At 48.8% G+C, this 15,857-nt stretch overlaps 6 protein-coding genes across 6 annotated transcripts; 2 read left to right on the top strand and 4 right to left on the bottom strand.

Annotated features, from left to right (window-relative positions):
* Positions 1-52: 52 nt before the first annotated feature.
* Positions 53-211, bottom strand: ONS95_013351 (uncharacterized protein; the record flags this gene model as incomplete). Its single annotated transcript, XM_058506996.1, has 1 exon — positions 53-211. The coding sequence occupies one exon, from the start codon at positions 209-211 to the stop codon at positions 53-55; it is 159 nt and encodes a 52-aa protein (XP_058357727.1).
* A 744-nt stretch (positions 212-955) lies between these two features.
* ONS95_013350 (uncharacterized protein) lies at positions 956-2,143 on the bottom strand (the record flags this gene model as incomplete). The annotated part of the gene is made up of 1 exon (XM_058506995.1): positions 956-2,143. One exon carries the CDS (start codon positions 2,141-2,143, stop codon positions 956-958), a length of 1,188 nt encoding a protein of 395 aa, XP_058357726.1.
* Positions 2,144-3,309: 1,166 nt separating this feature from the next.
* On the bottom strand, positions 3,310-4,210 carry ONS95_013349 (uncharacterized protein; the record flags this gene model as incomplete). Its single annotated transcript, XM_058506994.1, has 3 exons — positions 3,310-3,333; positions 3,410-3,421; positions 3,545-4,210. The coding sequence occupies 3 exons, from the start codon at positions 4,208-4,210 to the stop codon at positions 3,310-3,312; spliced, it is 702 nt and encodes a 233-aa protein (XP_058357725.1).
* A 484-nt stretch (positions 4,211-4,694) lies between these two features.
* ONS95_013348 (uncharacterized protein) lies at positions 4,695-7,091 on the top strand (the record flags this gene model as incomplete). Its single annotated transcript, XM_058506993.1, has 1 exon — positions 4,695-7,091. The coding sequence occupies one exon, from the start codon at positions 4,695-4,697 to the stop codon at positions 7,089-7,091; it is 2,397 nt and encodes a 798-aa protein (XP_058357724.1).
* A 652-nt stretch (positions 7,092-7,743) lies between these two features.
* GDH2 (NAD-dependent glutamate dehydrogenase) lies at positions 7,744-13,029 on the bottom strand. Its single transcript, XM_058506992.1, has 5 exons — positions 12,136-13,029; positions 11,869-12,008; positions 11,386-11,662; positions 8,271-11,187; positions 7,744-8,217 (listed from the first exon to the last, which is right to left on the bottom strand). The coding sequence occupies exons 3-5, from the start codon at positions 11,606-11,608 to the stop codon at positions 8,187-8,189; spliced, it is 3,171 nt and encodes a 1,056-aa protein (XP_058357723.1). The 5' UTR covers positions 11,609-11,662; positions 11,869-12,008; positions 12,136-13,029; the 3' UTR covers positions 7,744-8,186.
* Positions 13,030-13,977: 948 nt separating this feature from the next.
* Positions 13,978-15,678, top strand: BNA5_2 (Kynureninase (L-kynurenine hydrolase); the record flags this gene model as incomplete). Its single annotated transcript, XM_058506991.1, has 3 exons — positions 13,978-14,134; positions 14,194-14,543; positions 14,679-15,678. The coding sequence occupies 3 exons, from the start codon at positions 13,978-13,980 to the stop codon at positions 15,585-15,587; spliced, it is 1,416 nt and encodes a 471-aa protein (XP_058357722.1). The 3' UTR covers positions 15,588-15,678.
* Between the last annotated feature and the right edge of the window lie 179 nt (positions 15,679-15,857).

Here is a 15,857-nt window from a genome sequence, read left to right as displayed (position 1 = left end):
CACTTTGGACTGCATTTACGAATATTCAGAGCAGAGCTTTATTGTATACTAATCAACATTTGTCTTGCATAAAGAGGAAGTAATCGATGAATGAGGATCCCGCCTCTGTCGAGTCCGTCGCCTCGTGATCACTCGCTCTGTCTTCGCTGGGGGTGTCAATGTCGCCAGTAATTTCGACCTCCGGCACTGCAACTTCGTCTGTCTGGTGCATGAGTCTGTTGAAGTTAGCATCCAGCTTGGAGTGACTGCACGAGAGAACTACGTATTTGAGCTCAAGCTGCAATCTTTCTCGGCCAATGTAGCAAAATGGACACTTTGTAAATGTAAGCTAAGATTGAGGAATGATTTTCGGAGAGGGCTCCCAACCCACTTAAAGAGCAGAAGCTAATTTTGGAACAAGTGGTATAATTTTCTTTAATTGTGTATATGTGAGCTTCGTTAGTCGAATTTAAAAGCCGAGTGTGAACTGAGGCAGATTTTGCAACTCGAGAGACTGGTTGGCTATTCCGTAGAGTGTTTCTCCTCAAAATTGCTACTCCGCCGATCCACTGAAAACTGGCAGGGCTTCAAGTCTATAAAGACAACAAGCTTCCGAGTGCGTTCGGTCTATTTTTTTTTTTTTTTTGTTCCCCAAGAAAACTAGCCGAATCATTCCTCATTTTTAAAGCTGGTCGACGATATCCGAAATGTACCAGGAAAACTCGCCGATCTGTAAGGTCGGAAGGCATTTGTGAGTCACTAATCAGAATCTCTCTGAAACGTAAATCTCTCTAAAGTAACCTCTTTAATTAAAATGGTCTTGACTTCTGATCTGGTCAAAACAGCCTGCGCTCTAGGACAGGGAAGGGTTGATGTGAAAGTATCACGTGATACGTGTCGTGGATTTCGATGAGGCGCATCGAGAAACCAAATATCAAAGCGGAGAAAGGCATGACCCTTGGCGATTAATAACATCTCACACCAATGAGTACTGCGTCATTGGGGAATCCATGAACTTCCACATTCCTTTCACAGTCCCTTTGGTCCTCAAGACTTCTCTCGCCCCCTCTTTCCCAACAGGAGACTGACCCGTCGGTTCGACAACCCACGACATACTCAAAGATCTAGCCTCTGCATGCGGTAAACGCTCGGTTTTCTGATCATATGGCGTGAATAACCATTTGACTTGCTCGTCCCTATCCCACTGAACGTCGAACACGGCTCTCATACTTTTTATTTTCGTAAGACCGTTCGCGTTCCAGTCGGTATTCATGCTGCTGGACAAAGTGGCTGCGTTTAGGATCTTGCAATTATGTTTGTCAAGAGGACTTTGATCATTCGAGGGGAAGGTCTTGCGAGGATCGGCTCTCGATCGTGGCGGGATGTCTGCAAGAGGAGAGACAAACTTAGACATCATCAATTGTTTGAGCAATTGAGTGTCAGCTTGGGCCGGAATTTGTAATTGTGGATTGGAAGCCACTGAACCTTCTATTTTCGACTGTGTCATAGGTTTGGCTTCAATGACCTCGGAAGTTATTTGTGGTGAAGTGTCTCCAGATTTATGCCTCTTTCCCACGTCAAGGCCGAGTGAGGCCATCGTAGATGTTATTGTTGACTCCACGTGGCCCACAATCTCTTCGTCTGGCTGCATCCTGTCTTCTTCTCCGAACCATTCCGGATGGAATTGAAACTCATCATGGGTCGAGATTCTGACGAGTTTGCCTACACTGAGATATCCATCTCGGAAAAGGCTATCCACAATCCAGCATTGTTGAAGCGTCCCATCTCTGTCCCAGTCCAGCTGGAACATTTCCAATGCAACACTTTCATCGATTGGCACGTTCCCCTCCGCGTCGAATGGAGGGAAGCCCGCCACAGAATTGAAGCAACCTCTGTTTCGATTCTCCTCGGCCGTGAGTGATACGTCCCATCTGTCTGCCTTCACAGAATGCCAAATCGCATCTGCCACATCGATTTCACCTCGTTGTCGCAGCATGTATAATATAAGCAGCAGCCAAGTGACTGTATTTTTGAAGAACGTGCTTTCAAAATTACCAGAAACTTGGGACAGGATACTGAAGCGATACAATGCCGCAAGTTTCTCAGATTGCTCCGTAGTCAAACTCTTAGCTTTTTTTGCACTTTCGGTTATATTTTGCTTCATTTCTTCGTCCAGGTCATCAAAAACAGGCGAGTCTGTACACTGCTCACCCCCAAACTTGTGCCGTATTTGACGGGTCTCGAAGCATCTGAACAGTGAGTACTGTTTGACGTGAACGAAACCAAACAGCCTTCGCCGGCTTCAGCTGTTCCGCCAAGAATTCGGAGAAATGAATCTTCCTGTCTACTTTCCACAAGTATCCACGTACATACAAGCCTGCAGATGTGATATTATATTTCGTTGTGGGTTACGGTGAGGGGTAGGTCAAGATGTTCAAAAATCTTGCTTCAAGGCGTCCCAGGTCGTTCGGCGTCATTCTCAACCATGAGAATTCGTTGCTGTCAATATTGAACACTGTGAAGATATTAATATGGCTCTAAAATCGTCTGAAATGGACATTACCCTTATTTGTTTCGCGTCCTTTATACAGTTCAGGATAAAGAAGGGAGAAATCTCCATTGATGAAAGCCAACGCAAATATGCAAGGGCCAAGGTGTAGATGTTCCTTCTCAACCTCGACTGTGTTGAGTCGAACATCAAAGTTACACAGATTCGCCATAATCGCAAGCCGGTCCGGTACATGAGTATTCTCTCGTGTGCGGAGATAAGACAATGCAACGGCAGCATTGCAGGATCGCCTCGGCCGTGCTGAACCCTAACAATAAGTCCAGCTAATATGTATGGATCTTTCGTCTGCTGGGGAAAATATCTTGAACTTTTGGAGGAGTGATAGCCGTCGCTGTGCCAAATCACCTGTAATTATGAGAGTGGCGAGTGATTTCTTCAGGAATCCAGTCGCGTAGTCGACCAAAATGAGAAAAGAGTCAAAATGTAAGACAACTTCTGATACCGACAGGGTCGTGCTGATCGTCCGATGACCTGATATGCTAATCCCAGGTGCATGTTGAAGAAGAAGGACCATCCTTGGACCGGCTGAGTATGCTTCTTGAAGAACCCAGGCTCGAGTATGCCATGGATCTCTCACGATGCATTCGAAGAATGTTATCATACTTTCTACGAGATCATGAGTCAAGAGGTCCGCCGATGAAAAGTCCCAACTTCCATCACATTTTGGGCTGAAGTGTTTGAGAACTTGAAGGGTTTCCTGAGACTCAATCCGAGTTCGCAGAAGGCCGACTGACAAGAAAGCTCTCTGGAAACCTTGTCCATCACCTGTATTCCGAGCTCCTTATCTGCAAGGTCTTCTTGATCAATACATTCCTTCCTAATCAGAAAATATCAGACAAGGGTCGTTGAACGTCAACTCACTTGATCTATCCACTAGATGACTGACGAGTTAGTACACTGCAAGTTCACAGAATAGTGTAGTTTTGAAATGCACATAAGATGTGAAGGAAGGTGAGTAATTCAACCAGGCCTAGTCTTCAATAATATGGCACTTACGATGAGGCGAATACCATTTTGAGCAGCAAACTCAGCTGCTCTGGTAATGACATCTTCCGGAGCTCGGTTTGGCCTGACTCTTCCATGAAGGTCCGTGACAGAATATTTGCCTCTGTGCTGTATAATGGTCCCCTCTCCGTCATACTGCGGTGGAGGCCAGCAGTATGACACCGCAACAAAATGATCACAGTTCGAGAATGCAACTTCACTGTTGTCAGAATTCGGCAATTGTACGATCTGGAATCTGGTAGCTTCGCCTTCATTCAGAAACAACGGAATCTTCTCGCAATTCCCACACGATCTTGCATTCACATGTACACAATCTCCATACTTGAAGATGGGGATGCTCTCCAACGCGTGGTCTGGGTCGAGACAATGCTTTCCAGCAGTTCGACAAGGATCACATATGTCGAAATTTCCCCCAAACCCTGATTGACACTGCCCACAATGATGCCTCGAACCCGTCCAGATACCACGATGACAAACATCACAGCTGAATCTCAAAGGGCTAGCTTTGAGCTCCTCGGCTGAAGATATATGGTTGTTGTGGAAAGGCGTGTCGCACACGTGGTGGAGTTTGAACACCAGGATATCACGTTGCTCGAGAGTTTCAATGCAGCATGGCACACAGCGCAATTCTGCTTTCTCGTCTTTGGATTTCGTCATCTTTACTGTCATCGTAAGCCAGAAATCGAAGATTCCGAGCCCATTTAAGAGCATCATTCCTATAAATTCGGTGCTTGCTGATCTCAACGATCTCCGTTGATAATGAGTATGAATATTCGATACCAGACGATTCTCGCGTATCATCTATCATGATTGGAACATGAATAATAGAAGTGTGTACTCATCTTGGAAAATTCAAGATGTGGCATGATTTGGATGTTGGTGATGGGTTTTGCGGCAGGGGATGTCAGCTCAGCCTTCTCCAGAAGGCTGCGCGCACAGACAAATCGTGGCGTCTTCAACAACACTCCCATCAGGACACGACAGGACACCTACAGACGCAATTGACACAGAATTCGAAATACAGGTTTAGTCCAGATGCAAGCGCAGTACTCCATAATCCAGCTACCCTAACATCATTCCACGGCCTTAGGTCTCTATCTATTCCTGCGTTGTCATCACCATCCTCAAAGCCAGCTTCAAAATGGCTGCCAATAAGACCCTCGACCCTTCAACTTGCACGTCCGCGCCTGAAGCCTTCAAGTATCCTCTACCTCAAGTACGCCAGTTCCATCGTAGTCTGACAGTCGAGCTCGACGAGAAGAATGCGCGGTTACGCACTTTGGTGGGGGGAAGCTATCGGCAGCTACTTGGGACGGCAGAGACAATCCTGCATATGAGAGATGATATGGAACATGTAGAGGAAAAGCTTGGGAGGGTCGGAAAGGGCTGTGGAAGAGCTGTTATAGGAGGCAAGGCGAGTGGATTGGCGAAATTGAATGCTGGTGGGAGGGGTGGGAAGAAGGGCGAGGATTTGGCGTGGGCCGCGAGGGTGAAGGTGTTGGAGATGTGCGCGGTAGCGGTCGGAAAGCTGTTGAGGGAAGGAGGGATTGCCCAAGCAGAAGAAAGATCTGGAAAAGGCAAGAATCTGGTTGTGGCTGCGAAAGTGCTGGTCTTAAGTCGGCTGCTGGCGAAGACGGTGGGCGATGCAGCAGGGAAGAGGAGCTCAGGAGATCAAGCGTCTCTTGAGGCTTTGAAGAAGAAAATAGCTAGTCTACGAAGGAAACTTTTGAGGGCGATTGAGAAAACAGCCGAGAAAGTGGATGGAGATCGGGAGGATCTGATACAGGCACTTTCGGCGCACAGCCTTGCAACGAGTTCTGGGGCAAAGGACGTCATCAGGCATTTCCTTCATATCAGAGGGGAAGCTATGGCTCTTGCGTTCGATGATGAGGAACAGAAATCAGGCAGTCCGGGAGTAGTGAGAGCTTTGGAATTGTATACCAGGACATTGCTGGATGTTCAAGCTCTGGTACCACGACGCCTGTCCGAAGCACTAGCAAGTCTGAAAACTAAGCCATTATTGAAGGACGAGTCGATCAGAAATCTTGAAGGACTCAGGTTGGATGTTTGCGAAAAGTGGTTTGGAGACGAGATTCTATTCTTTACGCCGTACATCCGACACGATGACCTCGAAGGCAGTCAAGCTGTAGAGATGCTCAGAGGCTGGGCAAAGAGAGCGTCAGAGCTCATGTTAGAAGGTCTAGCAAAGAGCCTAGGTCAAATGGCTGATTTCAAAACCGTTGTTGCTATTCGGACTCGGATTCTCGAGATTTGGATCAAGGAAGGTGGCAAGGCGAAAGGGTTCGACCCATCTATCCTACTTGATGGTCTCCGTAAAGCCGTTAATGATCGTATGGTCTCACTCGTCGAGTCTAGAGTAAGTAAACTGCATCTCGTCGCCACTGAGATCGAAGGTACGCTGGGAGTCTGGAGAGAAGGGGTAACAGATCACCAAGATAGCCTATGGGACTCTAGCTTGCTAGAAATGGACATCAGCAACGGTGCCTCACTATTCAAGCAGAACATCCTATCGCGCACTCATGGCCGCACTGATGCTGTATCTCGTGTCTTCCGTGGCTACCAAACATGGCGGCATCTAGTCGACGAGATCAGCGTCGTGGTCTCCCAGCTGAGCAAACAGCGGTGGGATGACGATCTAGAAGATATAGAGGATGACCTTAGCATCGAGTCCAGAAACGCTCTCCTTAGCACCGAAGATCCAAAGATGCTACAGGAACATCTAGATAGCAGTCTCGAAGAGGCGTATCAAGTCCTCAACGAGAAGATCTCAGCACTCCTGACAACGTACGAGGAGAGCGAGCAAATCGGCCACATCTCAATTTACCTACTTCGGGTTATACGGGACATCCGCAAAGAGCTTCCAGCGAACATCTCACTGCAGTCTTTTGGCCTCCCACTTGTCAAGCCTCTGCATCAGAGACTTGCTTCTGAGGTCTCCGAGAAGCCATTACAAGCTTTCAGCAAGACTTGCACGAAGAAGAAAGTCCCAGGCCGAGCATTATGGGAGGGAACTCCCGAGCTACCCGTCCAGCCTTCGCCGGGGACGTTTAAATTATTGCACAGCCTGGCTCTCGCAATGGCGAAGGTTGGAGGCGATCTATGGAGTCCTTCCGCCGTAGCTGTCCTTAAACGAAGTCTACGCGAAGCAGTGTCAGCCAAATGGAACGAGGCTTTGAACTCCAAGCCTGAAGTCAATGGAACACCGAACGACGAATCGCCCAATGATGACCAGGGACCTGCAGACAGCGAAGAAAAGGCTTCCGATGCCGAAATCGCAGTCAAAGCGGTTGCAGAGAAGAAGAACGACGACGATGATATCCTCATCCAAACCCTCTTCGACATCCTACTCCTACAGAACGCATTCGAGATCCCAGATGCAGATGCAGACGAGCTCATGAAACTAGGAGGCACTGTAGCGAAGAAAGTGACACTTGATGCGGCTGCGAAGAAGAGGGTGCTGGATTCGGCGAAGGAGTATTGGAAGAGGACTGCGTTGTTATTTGGGTTACTTGCTTAGATTCTTTAGATTCTATAGACGAGAGAACGATTATTATCACATAGAGAAAGATTCTAAACCTCACGCTATCTAATAACTTCTATTTCTGCCCAAAGCCTTCAGTCAAGAGAGGCTCCCCTTTACTTCGATATATCGTCCCTCCAGCCGTGGATTGCTTGCTATATTTCTTCATTCATTTATATCGCTGCGAAAGCACGAAAACGGTTGGGACACCCTACCTAGGTAGGGTTGGAGCGCAGTGCAGAAGATGACACAACGGTGTGTGACTATACCTACCTACCTACCTTCCCAGATACTCAACGACAGGAAATCTCCTATGAGCCAACTCTCACCTCATACGAGTGCTTGTCCACAGCGATAGCCTTCCCAGCCAGTAATTCTGGTCGGCGCGCCAAACTCTACCTACCTACCTGCCTACCTACCTCCCTACCCACCCACCTAACCACCTACCTAACCACCTAGTCTCACCCAACCTCTCCATCATTTTCGTCGCGTGAACTACGTTACCTACCTCCAACACTTAACACATTCACAGGTTTTATTGCTCGTTCATTCATTTTGGGCACTCTGCTCTGTGCAAGAACTTACCATTCTACTGTTGTCAAATATCCAATCAATGGGGGGTTTCACATGCCACACGAGGTAAGTAAAGTAAAGAATCATGATATCGTTCAATCAATCCTTCGATTCTCGAAGACATAAATTACGCAACTAGGCAATTCTCATGCAATACCCAGCCATCATTATCAGCAGACTATAGCCGCCTCCTCCCACCCACGCAACCCATCAAACCCATCCATCCCGGCAATGCAATGCAATTTGGAATCAAACTTTATCAAAATATAGAGAGAGACAACGCCATCCCATCCCATCCCATCGCAACCCATGCTATACCCATATCCATTTCCCATTCTCAGTTCCCTGATCTGGGCTGTTTTATTTACTTTTGCTTTTCCGTAGATTTTTTTTTCCCTTTCGCACCGAAATGAGAAAAAGGGAAATTGGAGATTTTGAGGAGACGACTCAACAAGCGTGAGCAGAATCAAGGATCAAATGCTGAAACCAAAGCAGGCCTCTTTTTAGACCGTATATTGTTTACTGGACCTTCTGCATGCGCTTCGACATACTGTGATGTGTTAGTATTAGACCTTCGAGACAATGAGCTAGGTGGACACTTACAAATCAAAGAACGCAAACTGGCTAGGGCTACTTCCAAACTCGTACACAAAGCGACTGGCCAAGTAACTACCAAAGATAGCTCTGAGGTAGTTGTCAGGCACGCGCTGAATGATCGTGCTGAGACCAATCTTCTGGAGTAGCAGATTAGGCAAAGCATCCTCGAGCACCGAGTTTCTCAGCTTCTCATTCTTCCAGAGATCAGTCTTCTGAAGCTCTTCATCAAGCTTGGTGATAGCAATGGAGAGGGTATCGGAGAGGGTGCTGCGAGGGATCTTGGTCTGCTTGTGTTCGCGCCAGATGGCTTCGAACTCAAGACGAGCGTTGTCTTTGATCTTGGCCTGGACCTCCTTGACGTAGGCTTGGTAGAACTCGGGTGGGTTGCCGTCGCTTCCAACACACATGTTCTTGACGAAGCCTTCATCATCAAAGCTCAAACTGGCTAGGACTTCGAGGGAGGATGAGGTGACACCACCCTTGTTGGCGCTGGCGTCTTTGAAGAGAATGCAGCCAGCTTCTTCAAGGCGGAGCTTGGCATCTTGGGTGATGAAGAGGTTGGCACCTTCAACAATGTAAGGGATTGTTGATTTGCCTTTCTTGATAAGCTTGCCGACAGTAGCGAGATCAATGGACTCGGGTCGGCCACCACAGGGAACGAAGGAGTCGGTCAAGCCGGTTTCACGGAGGTGGAAGGTATTGCGGAAAGTGTTGCCGTTATCAACGATCTCACCGGTAGGGAGCTTGACGTTGGTCTCATCGACAAGGACGCGGTATCCGGCCTTAGACAGCTTGGTGATGTCGAATTGAGAGATCATGACTCGGGCCTTGGCGAGACGGATCAGCTCCTCATGGTTGATTCCGTTAGGATCAACTAGAACACCGCTACCATCGACGATAGAAGTGTACTTCTCGTTGCTAAGAAGGATCTCATTACTCCCCAGATCACCGTCAGGGCCTCCAGTCTGCATTTTTCGAACCTTGCTGGGGTCGAGCTCAAGTTTTCGGTAGATACCCTTGACAAACTCACGAACAGAGAGGGTGGTCATGCCGTAAGCATCGTGAGGAATACCTCCAAGCTTGGGAGATTTTCCAGTGAAGAAAGACTTCCACCATGGAGCACCACGCTTGCGAGCATGCTCAGTAGCCCAATCAACAAGATCAGCAGTGTTCTCATCTGGACCCATGAACAAAATTTCTTGCTTTCCGTACAAATCCACGATCGGGTTCTTGATGCCAGGAGTCTCTGGCTTCAGGAGGAGATCCATGATACTGTCAATGTACTTCTCGAAAGCGACACTGCCCTTATCCTGGTGATTGGCGTCGAGAAGAATGACACCCTTGGATCCACCTTCGGGGATATCCTTGTTCTTGCGTTGTTGAGTATTGGCCAATCCATAGTTCTCATCAAACATGGATCGAGCATTTATAGAGTATGCTTCCTTGTTGCGCGACTTGACAATACGGATACCACCTCTGGCAATGTCTCTGAAGCGGAGATGGAAACCTCGACTCTCAGAGCTGACAACCAAGAACATACCGTACAATGGCTGAGGATATTCGATAGCAGGAAGGAAAGCGGGGTTGAGACGGAAACTCAAGGCAACCTTGGTGGGTGTGTAGAAGTTGGTCTTCAGGAGTGCGTTATTGAACACTCGGAATGCAGTCATAACAACCTCCTCGTGCTCATTGTTCACAGTCTTGGAGATCATTTCCTTGAGCTGATTGTCTGACAGGACTTCCGCGGATGGAGTTGGTGGGACGAACTCCTCGTTATAGCCTGGGGCGAGAGTGAGATGGGTGTTGGCGAAGGATGCATACAGGGATCGGATGAGCTCTGGGTATGTGCTGATAATCTCATGGATGTAGCCAGCAGTGAATGTCTGGGTTCTAAGACGCTTCTTGATCTTGGATAGGAGCTCGACATGGGCACTGTTGGATGCGTCGAGAGCAGATACCAAGGATCCGTACTCCGAACCGAGTCGGTTCAGGAAATGTTGCACGAATACCAGCAAGCAGTGTCCGTAAATTGTCTCCTGAAGACTGAGTCGACCACTTGCGAACAAGGGCTGGAATTTATTCTGGGGAATGCAGTAAAGCAGAGAAATTTCCTTGGTGATTTGGTGGATGGAGGCTTCGAGTGGTGGGAATTTCTTTGAATCCAAATTGACAGCAGGCTTGAGGTACAAGCAAATAACAGTGATGCCATTGCTGAACTGCTCGACGTATTTTCTGGAGCTGGTGACACCATAGTAGTGGTAAAGATCAGACAAAGCGCTGAACATGCCAGCAGCTGTTCTACGACGGAATGCAACGACCAATCGCTTCTCCTTGGAATCTTCGATATCAAAGACCTCGATGACTGGGCCCGTTCTTGAGACTGCCAGCTCAATGACATCTTGGTAGATTTCTCTGGTGTTCTTGGTAGCCTTGGCAAGGAAAAGTCTATCAGCAATCACCTCGAGACGAGTTTCCTGGGGCGAGGGATTTGGGTCAACGAATTGACACTGGTAGACGAAATAGCATCTCAGTGAGGTCTTGACAGGTCCGGTTCCAGACAAGTTTGAAGGTGATCGGAAGGTCTCAACACGGAAGATGCTGTTCGATGAGGAGTCGAGGTACTTCTTTTCTAATCGATGCTCGTAACGAGGACCATCGAGATTGGTGATGCCTGCTTCGCTCGTGTCGATGTATATTGCGTGATCTGAAGCCTCCATATCCAGTCTGATTTCTTGCTTTCTATCTTCTCGGGCAAAAGCAGCAATCTTGGCAGCATACAGAGATACGATGTTGCTGACGATAGCGTCGACTGTCTCCATTTGGAAGTAGACATCGTCAATGCCCAGCTCGTTATAGAACCAGGCTATTTGCTCTTCGATGAGTGATCCCGGGATCCATTTATTTTCTTCTAACTTGCCCTTGACTGTATGGAATTAGCAGTGATTCGAAAGAGTTCTTGGCAAATGACTTTGAAGGAAACGGCGAAATTGAGCAGGGAGACACCATCAATTGACCTTTAATCCTTGACATAGGGAGCATCTGGAACTCCTGTAGGTCCCAAGCACGCCAATGTTTTCTCTCCGCCCTCCAAATAAGGGGAAAAATAAAAGATATAACTGACCCTCGAGCATTTGTGCTTGCTTTCCCTTGAACTCTGGAGCGACATATCCTACGGTGGCAGACCGCAAGACTCTGTGCCCATTTCCGTTCCCATTCATGCCATTCTTCCCATTCCTATATGGCACGCTGAAATGTGTGGGTTGTGGAGAGGGCTGACGACCGGGGCTCTTGAGTAATTGGTCGACCAACTTGTGGTTTGGAGGGGAACGATCTGGAGTCGCCATATTGTCGATTTCGAGGTCAATGTCTAGACCAACTGGCTCGAAGTATTGAGGAAACTGCTCGGTACCTCCAAGGTCAGTGGTGGTTATGGTCAATGTTTTCATCATGGTGGTGAATTTGGAGGAGGAAGAACGAGAAGAAGAAGAAGACGTGAAGTGCTCAATTTCCATGGTAGAAGAAGGGTACGAGGGAGGACATAGGTTTTAAATATATCTGTCGGACCTGACTATGGCGTGCCATGGCCCTATATTGAGGCACTCACAGTTTCCTTATCTGAGCAGCGACCTCGCGAGTGGCAGAATGAGTCGCACCTGCTGTACAAGTCGGATTGATTTCGTATGGGGCCCGGCAACGGCAGCTAAACTTGCAGAGACGGTGAACGAGTTCAAAACAAGCGGTGGACTAGCCAGAGCATGGCCGTCAGCCGTTGGCCCATTCAATCTCAATCCCTTGCTCCTGCTGCGGAGGTATGTTTTCATAGGGCCTAAGGAAATAAGGCCTGTAGAAGCAGTGCAGAGAAATCACGTACCAGTAGCTGTATTGAGCACCTAACCGCAGACGAGGACGTGGTGCTTGTTTGTGTGGCCGGGTTTCTGCTTGTTGTGATGCGATGATAAGTTCCCGAAGGTGATGAGCCGATCAGATGTTTATAGTAACACAAGGGCGACGCGAGGCTCTATCTGAGGGCTGACGTGAAGCGGGCGTGAACTCTTTTGGGAGGATCAAAGATAAGGAAATGGGCAGAGGAGAGGAGAGAGAGGAGAGGGCTGAGAAGTTGGAAGCTGGCTGAGGGTGAAAGTGAGCAGCTAGACCTGAAGCTATGATAGGATAGGATGGAAGTATTGGATGACAGGTGAGGAGGATCAAGATCTGTCGCTCTCGTATACCTGTTTATTGTGAAAGGACCACGATACGACACCCCACCTGGGGGACTGGCTCTAATATACCTTAGCAAAGGCGAGCGAGACTCGAGTTCGTGAAGCCGTGCAAATTCTGATCAATTGGTTTTTTTCCATGGATGATGCAGCTAGCAAGGAGCGGTGGTAATCCAATGATCCACGATCCACGATCCACGATCCGACGAATGTCCATGCATGTCTGTCCTGTACCTGACTGACGACGACCTAGGACGTCCTCGTGAGAGAGGCACCGCTCAGCCAAGCTAGCCAACCCCACCAAATCCGGCTACTCAAGGCTTTCCAGAACACAAGGGATGTGCCCGCTTGCCCCGAACGGGCATTAGTTGGGCTCTTATCGGGCTGCTAACCCCTCCTTGTGCGATCCCTTGACCCAGCCCTGTCAGCTCTGTCAGCGCCCTGGTGGCCCTGAAACGACTCGTGTTGGCGGTGTCAGGACTCCATACGCGGTGTTGGACTCCGTTTATTGATAATGCCTCTTGGAGTTTAGTGGACTACCTACTGTATTGTCTGAGGCTGGACTAATTGGAGTTCCGAGCTGCACCTATTTCTGGTACCTCGTCTTTGCTCTGTTTGCTCCCTTTCGCCTGTTCACGGGCTTGTCTGCGCCTCTCCGCCACTCAGAGTTGGCTCCGAGCGCTTGACTTGTGTTGTGACGATGCCGTTCAGGCGGATGTTCCCAAGTCAACTGGGCAACTTGAACAGAACATCAACTTTACACTTGTCAAACTCTCCCAATGTTGCAATTCAATCCGTCAAATGCCTCATTACCTTGACTTGACGGATCACGATTGACTTTTTTAGACCTTCACCCTGCAGCTGACAACAATAAATGCCTCCCTTTCGCGTACCGAGTTTTCCATTCCCCGACCCTCCGCCACACCTTGGCACCGAATCCGAACCCCTCGATCCCGTGATGGTGCCTCCAATGACTAAGACCCCGCAAAATCTAACAGTTGCTAAGCCTGTAAAGTATTTCCAAGGGGTAATGGAAACGCGGTTCTCTTTCTTGACCTCATCGTCGACCGCCAGTTGCTCTCGAAGAACAAAATTCATCGCAAATTGCACCATTCCATGACACATACTGGCATATACTATTACCCCATCGCTTGTCCCAGTCGCCAACGCCTGCCTCTCTCGCCGCCCTCTCCGCCTGGGGTACCCGTTACTCGTTACTGTGCATGACATCAAGTGCCTCACCAGGCCTCACTCCTTCCCCAGATCTCGTCAAATGACCGGTGGCTTTTCTCCAGTGGCCCTCTTCCACCCCAGACTTGGCCTCTAAACTCGTTGACTTGTCCGCCGCTTGGACCGGCACGCAATACGTGTACTGGATTCTGGAATCTTCACCGCCAGCAACGTTGTCTTGTCTTGTTGGGAAATTGGCAGTTGCGCCGGACTATCGTGCTTTTCTGCTCAGCTGCCTCTTCTGGGCCTGCCATTACGTTTCCACCATGTCTGCTCTGGGTGCTCTCGGCGGCGAAAGTCCGCACGTGTACAGCAGAGAATATGCTGTGTCCCTTGATTCCCAGGACTCCCTGAAGCATACCAGGGAAGAGTTTTACATTCCTTCAAAGGCTCAATTGAAAGTCAAATCGCTGCCAGAAGCGGGTAAGGAAACCCGGCCTCTCTCTGAATAGCGAGGGTTTCATGGCTGAATCAGGACGCAGCTCGTGATGCCTCTTCTGATGCCTCATCAATCTACCTTTGTGGGAATTCCCTGGGTCTGCAACCTCGACTTGTTTCGACGCGTATGCAGCAGTATTTCACAACTTGGGCGACACAAGGTGTCTTTGGCCATTTCAAACCTCTTGACGAGTCACCTCTGCCAACATGGCTAGATGCTGACACAAGAGCTTCGGAATGCATTGCTCCTATAGTTGGAGCTCTTCCTTCCGAAGTTGCTGTCATGGAAACTTTGACAGCGAATCTCCATCTACTGTTATCTGCGTTTTACAAACCTGATATCAATGGTCGTCATAAGATCATTATCGAGAGTCAAGCTTTTCCCTCTGATCACGTGCGTACACATTTTCTCTTGTACAGTTGTACGCCTGATGGCAAAAAGTCGCCCATCTCGAATCGGGTTCAATTGCAACAAGTGTTGACATTTCCAAGTGATGCTGCGAATTTATAAAAGACTAACAAAATCTAGTTTGCTGCCGAATCTCAGATTCTGCACCACGATCTTTCTCCAGCGACATCTTTGATCACAATTGAGGCACAATCTCAACCGCAAGCACCACTCTCAACCTCTCACATTCTATCCATTATCAAAGAACATGGAGCAACAACTGCCGTCCTCCTTCTCCCAGGAATTCAATACTACACTGGCCAATTCCTCGACATTCCAACCATTACTCGTGCCGCTCACGAAGCCGGGATCTTTGTAATCTGGGACCTGGCCCACGCCGTTGGCAATGTCCCCCTCCAATTACACGACTGGCACGTCGATGCTGCCGTCTGGTGCAGCTACAAGTATCTGAATTCTGGACCTGGAGCTGCAGGAGGCCTATTCGTGCATGAAAACAACGGCCAAGTCGCTACGCGAGGGAGCGGCAAGAAAATCTTCACTAATAGACTCTCCGGTTGGTGGGGAAGTGACAAGTCCTCACGTTTTGCGATGGACAATAAATTCGTCCCTATACCTGGTGCTGCGGGTTTCCAGCTGTCAAATCCGTCGATATTGGATATCACGAGTTTGACGTCCTCGCTTGAGGTCTTCGCTCTCGCTGGTGGCATTGGGCCGCTACGTGCCAAATCATTACAACTCACTTCCCATCTGGAGAAACTGCTCTTGAACATGCCAGCACACGCCAACAAACAATTCGAGATCATCACACCTAGAGAGCCAGAAGCACGTGGTGCACAGCTTAGTCTGAAGTTGCAACCTGGATTACTAGACAAAGTTATGGAGGGACTGGAGGAGAGGGGTGTGGTTGTGGATGAGCGACGGCCGGATGTTATTCGTGTTGCGCCTGCGCCGCTGTATAACACGTTTTCGGATTGCTGGTATTTCGTGAGTGCATTTGGGGAGGCGCTGGAGCATGCTGTGAAGGCGTGAGGTCTAGCTGAGGACAGAGACAAATTGACAAAATGACACACCTAGCGAGGAGGCTTGATGATAAGACGATTAAATAGAGCATGGAATGGCGAATACATAGACTTTGACTCCCCTCCACATAATTTCTACCCTGCCATCAAGTGGCTTTCTCCCTCAAAGCATTCTGTTGCTTTCCCCAAATATAGAACTTCGGCGATCCAGCCTCGCCCACAAGGCTGTTCCGATTAGCCCCACGTGGCAACCTGCCCGCCGGGCCTGCACGCCCCAACC

Source organism: Cadophora gregata (assembly GCF_030347475.1).
Source record: "Cadophora gregata isolate MNR1 chromosome Unknown scaffold_7, whole genome shotgun sequence".
NCBI lineage: Eukaryota > Fungi > Ascomycota > Leotiomycetes > Helotiales > Ploettnerulaceae > Cadophora > Cadophora gregata.
This window is presented reverse-complemented; position numbering and strand designations above follow the sequence as displayed.

What these genes read in the sequence shown, in the direction of transcription:
- GDH2 (XM_058506992.1), bottom strand. Translation starts at nt 11,608, where the DNA reads ATGGCGACTCCAGATCGTTCCCCTCCAAACCACAAGTTGGTCGACCAA. An exon ending in GCAAGCACAAATGCTCGAGG is followed by an intron (nt 11,188 to 11,385) that starts GTCAGTTATATC and finishes AATTCCATACAG; the next exon opens with TCAAGGGCAAGTTAGAAGAA. An exon ending in CAGTTTGCGTTCTTTGATTT is followed by an intron (nt 8,218 to 8,270) that starts GTAAGTGTCCAC and finishes AACACATCACAG; the next exon opens with TATGTCGAAGCGCATGCAGA.